At 38.0% G+C, this 6,997-nt stretch overlaps 1 protein-coding gene across 1 annotated transcript; it reads right to left on the bottom strand.

The window, feature by feature from the left end:
* Positions 1–1,128: 1,128 nt before the first annotated feature.
* Positions 1,129–4,689, bottom strand: LOC113753636 (60S ribosomal protein L13a-2-like). Its single transcript, XM_027297837.1, has 2 exons — positions 3,767–4,689; positions 1,129–1,370 (listed from the first exon to the last, which is right to left on the bottom strand). The coding sequence occupies exons 1-2, from the start codon at positions 4,077–4,079 to the stop codon at positions 1,294–1,296; spliced, it is 390 nt and encodes a 129-aa protein (XP_027153638.1). The 5' UTR covers positions 4,080–4,689; the 3' UTR covers positions 1,129–1,293.
* Between the last annotated feature and the right edge of the window lie 2,308 nt (positions 4,690–6,997).

The raw sequence follows: 6,997 nt of genomic DNA, 5'->3' as shown, positions 1-6,997 counted from the left end.
TACAAAAGATATGTTCAACTAGCTCAATTTGGCAGCCATTTGTCAAATCCAGACCAAAAGGGTTTATTTTCCTGTAAGGAAAACAAAAGGAACGGAAAGGGGTGAGCTTGCGCTCAATGAGGTACCAAACAGATAGCATTAAAATCATGGCATTTCACATTTAACAAATCAGATACACATGTCAGATGTAAAGCAAAGGAACCAATGATTCAAATCAGAAGGATACGGGTGGCTCTCAGGAGCCAAATTTCCAGCGCAATACTTGATCCAAACCGGTTGACTCTCCGTCAACGTATATAGAACCAATGCGTCCGTAGACCCCTCTTATCACCGAATTCCGTCCACCAAACACCCCTTTACCGGGCCCGCTCACCTCAAACGAACAAAATGGTAATACTCGAGTATACCCGGAATCAAGGGTCTCAATACCCAAAATCCCCGAACAGACTACCGTGGTTCGTTATCTAATCGTCCAGGCCCTTGCCGGCCCGACTCGAATAACTTAGCCACAGGATTGAGCTCCACTACAAGAATTTTGGTCATCAGTGATAACTACTTTTCGTCACAAATAATCAAAAAGTCGTCACTGATGACCATTATTGACAACATTTCAGTTGTCGCAAGGTCGTCACTGAATCTCCGTCGGTAAAAGTATACAGTGACGACTTTAAAGTCGTCAGTAAATAGAACATTTTTTATGACAATCTATGTCGTCAGTAAAAGATGAAATTATACAGTGACGACTTAGGGTCGTCACTGAATGAAACTTTTTATGACAACATATGTCATCAGTAAAAGCTATAAATCTAGTGACAACACCTTCTCTTGTCAGTGATGCAAGTGATGCATGAAGGGACGATGGTGAGGGCATAGGGGAATTAGTGACGACTTTGTTGTCAATAAACCCCTGATCAACTGTGACAACATTCCCTTATCAATAGACAGTTTTGATTGAGTGACAATAACAATTGTCAATAAAGACATCCTGCCTAGAAAAATACTACTCATTTACAACACCTTACACATGACTTTCCTACTACAATAATATCTAAAAAATGAAAATATCAGCAATGTTTAATAAATAACAAATGTAGGCACCGTTACAATAGAATATGCCAAAATAATATATTAAATATTCAAATGTCATAAATAAGTGCAACATCATAGTACAAATAGTTTCATAAGTTTGAGTAGAACAAATACTACTCATATACGTCAAGGCTGCACTAAAAAACATATTCCTCCCAAAACATTTCCTACGCTTCTGAAACATTTTCTAAACTTAAGACAGCACTATAACCACAGTTTTTGAGCCGACATGTAAGCCGTACTGCTAATCTTCTTCGAAACCTCCAAAATGAGCAATATATCTGCAATAAAGTAGTAAAGTTATTAGTAAAGTTATCAGGTGACAAAAGCAAAACAGTCTCTAATTGCTAAATAAACAACAAAAGTAACAAGCATTCACTAATCTGATACCACCGTAATGAATGCAGCAATTGCAGCAGAAATAGAGTGATAAGGGGGAGAGAAACTAGACTTGAGGAAGAAGAAAGAGAGATATTATTCAAAATGATTTTTCCATGTTGCCCAATCCAGATTTCTGCATTCTTATACAGCTCAAGAATAACAAAATAACTACTTGATTGTTGACTCAGCACAACAGTCTAACTAACAAGGAAGATTCCCTTTAACTACTTGAAGGAAATACATTTCGCATGTACTATACTGGTATTCTTCAAGTGAAATACTATACTAGAAATACATTAATTCTTCAAGTTGAAACTGACAATCCACTGCAGAGAGACCAAACAGTACTATACTGGTATTAAAGGCTAGACGGACACAAATTAATGGAAGGGGAGAAGATGGAGAAGGGGAGAGTATGTGTAACAGGTGAGCAAGGAGGACTAGGTAGGTAGGTGGCAGTTCTTCTCATGGCTGGTAAGACATAACAAAACTGTTTACCCCAATGAAGAAAAAGCAATCTTTAGAACTGAAGTCTGTAGAGCTGAATCGGATTCCACCCTGCATGGCATCCGGAGGATTGTAAATGGATTGATGGTCTGTGGAAAAAAAAAATTAGTGCACAGGAGTGTGTGTAGGAGGAAAGAGTTGGTGGATTGGATTGATGATCCGAATTTGATTGCTGAAGACATCGGTGGGGTAGAAAAATCTTGTTTCTGCAAATTTTGCCTGGATGTCAAGAAATGATATGTTTTTGCTGCAATGGATGGAAACAGGGAAAAACTGGGAACTGTGATAATTGCAGGCCTTATCTACTACACAAGATGCCTTGGTTGACTACCAAAGAATGAGGAGTGTTAACGGTTGTAAAGAGGAGGTTTGTCACAAATGAAGACCAATTTTGGCATCAGCAATGTTTCTTTAATCTGTCAAAATACTGTCAAAGATGAATAAATCTTCTGTTTTGTTCGTCCATCACTACTATACTACCACTCTCCTATACAAGAGGAATATTCCTTTTAGAATAGTCACGTAATCAAATCAGTAATCTTACAATACAAGTCAGCGATTGATAAAATGTTCACGTAATCAAATGCAGTATTCTCCCAACCCAACACAAGTCGGAGATTGATTAAATTGTTCACTTAACACTTGGGACTGTATATCTTGTTCCGTCAAAAGTTTTTAGCTAACTCATTGGCCATGAAAAGTTTTTAGCTAACTCATTGGCCAAATGACAATAATAATCTTTTCTATTCTTTAGCCCTTCTGTGCTCCTCAAATTAATATCATGAAACAGAAACACTATTGAAGCTTTTTTTTTTTGTGTAATGTTATTGTTTCATGATAACAAAACTATGATAAAGCCACAAATGTACTCCCAGGATCAAAACACCATCTGATTAGAACCTTGTGTTGACAGAAGTAATTCTTAAATGTCCCTCCTCAGTCTTGATTTTTTGCAACATGGTGAAAGACCTGCGAAATCTGCCTTAGGCCACTTTGCAAGTCAGATCTTCATAGCTTATAGTAATTTTATACCAGCTATCCTAATTGCACAGCAAGAGAATCAAGTATTTGGAGCAACTATGAATTTCAGCAACCCACGATGACTAACGAATCATGCGGCAGCTTCTTCTCTACCATTTCAGCATGCATGGGACAGAATTTATAAGCCCCAATGGAGCATGTAGATACACCAACTAATGCCCCAAGACTCAAACCGAGTCACTCAGGACCAAACAAACAAAATCATAATACAAAACCAGAGTTCCAGTAGCTGCTTTTCCCCACAAAAAAAAAATCCATGGCCGAAACAATTTACTCTAAAAAAAAATCAGAAACAAACATTGATTTAAGTACCAAAACTGATGAATTAGGCTTCTGGAGCAGATCATAAATGACAGAAGTGACACAAGACAACCTTATTGACATTCGAAACAATACGTCAGCCAACCAAAAGAGAAAACAAAAGAACTGCTGCAACCAACCTAACTCACTGACTTGTCCGATTTCTTTCAAACGTACAAATGCAACAAAACCATCTTTCAACAAAGAATTTTCGGCTAGACATTACATCGAACAGATTGGGGGTATTAAAAGTTTCATCAGATTTTTGTTCAAATTGAAGTCAATCAGCCCCAAAATTTATCAGAAATCAAGACATTCAACTCAATCAACATATGCAGCATGTGTATTCAAAAATGAAGCCAATTAACAGGAGAATCACACTGGATGAAGCCACGGCAGACCCATTTCACACTCTTGAGAAGAACTGAAATTTAAATAGAAAACTTACAGAGCTCTTGACGATGAAGATCCACGGGCGATGATGGTGGGTTCCGTGAGCGTGCGGCGAGCTTCAATTCCTCCGCCAAGTCCCTCTTCTTTCTCTTAGCCTCTAGCTCCCTGATTGTATCAGCGTAGTTCCACCCAACTTCAGACGATAGCCGACCCAGCAAACAGTACTTGTGACCAGCCTGGAGCCTCAAAACCTTGAGAGCATCAGGGATAACCATCCTCTTGGTTTTATCATAAGGCGGAGGTACTCCCTCGTACACCTTCAACCTCGCCAGGGCAGCTGCTCCTCTCTTGATTTTATGCGGAATCATCCCTCGGATGGTGCGTCAGAGGATTCTAGAAGGGGCGCAGAAATGGATAGGGCTATGGGAAGGTTTGGTGTTCATGCACTTGCGGAGGAATCGGAGGCACTTCATTTTCTAGCGAACGAGACCGTCGGAGAGGCAGATCTCCTCTCATCGGACCACCACCACTTTTAACCGACCTCCTCTCTTTTTTTTACTTTTATCCGCACCCTTTAATAAGGAGAAATTGAGCTGCATCAGTGCCACAGTGGCTGGCGGGCCCTAGGCTGGTGGCGTGCCAGGCGGTGAGGAGCTCAGAAACGATGGCAATGGGGCCGGGCGTGCGGTGGTGGAAGTGGTGGGACGGTGTAATTGGTCATCGTGGCGATGACCGACCGCGAAAGCTCAGGCGGTGACATGGAAATTGACGGCAAGAATTCTGGGCTTATTTAGGAATTCATGATCAAGGACCGTTTTGAAAAAATTTGGATGGATCGAGTTGAGGAAGATTGGGAATTTTTATTTTGGGATTTTGGGTTTGGAATTTTCATTCTTCCTTGTCGGTCTTCTCTCTCTGCTCTTAGCCGACTTCCCTTGCCTTTATTTTTCTCTTCAATTTCGATTTTTCTCTTCTACCCCAGAGCTCCCCCCTTAATCTTGTGTGCCGCCCCTGCTTTTTTTGTTGTTTGCCCTGAAAACTAACCCTAAAATGAAAAGCCAAGATTTCATTCTCAAAAAAGGTCCATGTGTCTTATTCTTGTCCCTTTGATTTTTCTTTCTTTTTACTTTTTTTTCTTTTTCAAAACCCTAGAATCAAAACAAACAAAATAAAATTAAATGATTAAAGTTTAATTAAATGATAAAAATGGCTTAAAAATAAAAGACTAAAAGTAAATGAAATGAATCAAAAAATAAAAATACCAGTAAACAAAAATACCTTAAAAATTTGGTGTCTACAATGCCCATAAAAAGTTGGTACTTTGAATAGATAATGCTCATTTGCCCATAAACTACACTCCCTGAAGGCTATTTTGTTAATTACTTTGTAGTACTTTGTTATTCCTTTGCTAATACTACTTGGCATATAGTACAAAGGATAAATCTGGCATAAATTTCTTATTCCATTGATAAAAAGACCTGCCTGCCTTATAACTATTGTAATGAAAGATATATCTTTAGAGTTTATAACAAATTATTACTTAAGTTTGAGAAAATTATAAAATATTATGCATAGTTTATCAAGATACTATTCGCAATTTCCTAATAAAAAAATAGGGGCTAAATTGTAAAAGCTACGGTGCCATAATAGAAATAATAAAATTGGTGTATTACATATGGGTGTTAAATTGCAAAAGTTAGAGTGCCATAGTAGAATTAATGAAATTAGTGAATTACATATGAGGCTAAATTACAAAAGTTAGGGAGTAATAATAGAATAAAAGAAATCGGTGTACTACATATGGGGCTAAATTGTAAAAGTTAAGGTATCATAATGGAATTTTTTACAACATTTGGGGCTAAATCGCAAAAGTTAGGGTGGCACAGTAGAATTAATGAAAGTGACTTAGAAATAAGTACTTTAAACAGTGACGATTAATTCTTGTCACTAAATCTGAATCGGTAGAGTGACAGTGACGATATTAGAAGTTGTCACTATATAGATCATTTTAGTGACAACTTTTTCAAGGTCGTCACTGAAGACTTAGTTGCTTTGAGCAATTATGACAACTTTTCTTGTCGTCACTAAACAACCACGTTTTCTGACGACTTTTGTCGTCACTAAAAATGTTGTCACTAATGACAATATTTCTTGCGGTGTAGTTTGTGACGAAAATAATGGGTCGTCACTGAACATTTAGTTGCTTTGATGCAATTGTGACAACTTTAGGTGTCGCGACTAAAGAAGTTCCTTTTGTGACGACTTATTGTTATCACTAAAAATTGTTGTCACTAATAAATTTTTTTTTAGTGATCAGTGACGACAACTAAAAGTCGTCTGTAAATAGTCCAAGCAATAGTGACGATGTTCTTAATGTCGTCACTATTGTGTGTTCTAAACACTCCCTCACTCTTGCTAAATCTTGGCGGGAATTTACTAGTGACGACTTTTCTAAGTCGTCACAAATGAGTTGGCTCCCATTAGAGGTTTGTGACGAGTTAGAAAGTCGTCAATAAAGGATCCACTTTTGTGACAACTTTTTTTCGTCACAGAGAAAAGTTGTCACTGATGACCAATTTTCTTGTAGTGCTCATAGGTCATAGAAATCCGAACAGATGCAGACACAGATAACAGATTCAAATTTTGCATAGTAAATTGGCATATGAACAGACTAGAGAACGAGTGTGATAAAGTACACCCTCGTCTCGAACAAATAAACAGATTGCAGAGCAGAAATCAAGTTAAATAGCAATGGAGGGGAGTGGTACACTCACCGGCTCAACTTCAAAAGTTTTTACTTCAGATTGGCCTTAATCGCCAAGAAATCCTAAAATAATCAAAATAAACCAATTGAAAGTTTCATATCCAAAATCGAGTAAACGGAATGCACAAGTGAGGCTCGACTACACGTCGTACGCCTTGCCCAAAAATACTAATGCAAGGGTGCAAAAACATGATTTTCTTGGAAACAAAAGATAACATGAAGACCTAGGGTCAACAACCCAAAAGCCCTTCATTTCCATCAAAAGGCAAATCCAACTTAAAGAACCAAACGGCCTAGAAAATCGGACAGCATTTTCCCCAAATTTCTTACTTTTCCAGCCATTAAGGCTTCATGATTTCCTCAAATCAGTCCCAAAACCTCACACAAAAGTCATCTCATTTCCCAAAAGCCGTTCACTAGGCTCAAAGCAATACAAGTACAAAAGTTAGCTAGGAAATGACCGGAATAAGAGTAAGCCTTAAAACATGCAAACAAATACAATGAGACTCGATAACGAATCAT

Source organism: Coffea eugenioides, chromosome 11 (genome assembly GCF_003713205.1).
Source record: "Coffea eugenioides isolate CCC68of chromosome 11, Ceug_1.0, whole genome shotgun sequence".
NCBI classification, from domain to species: domain Eukaryota; kingdom Viridiplantae; phylum Streptophyta; class Magnoliopsida; order Gentianales; family Rubiaceae; genus Coffea; species Coffea eugenioides.
Note: the sequence above shows the minus strand (reverse complement) of the source record. Positions and strands in the feature narration are given on the sequence as shown.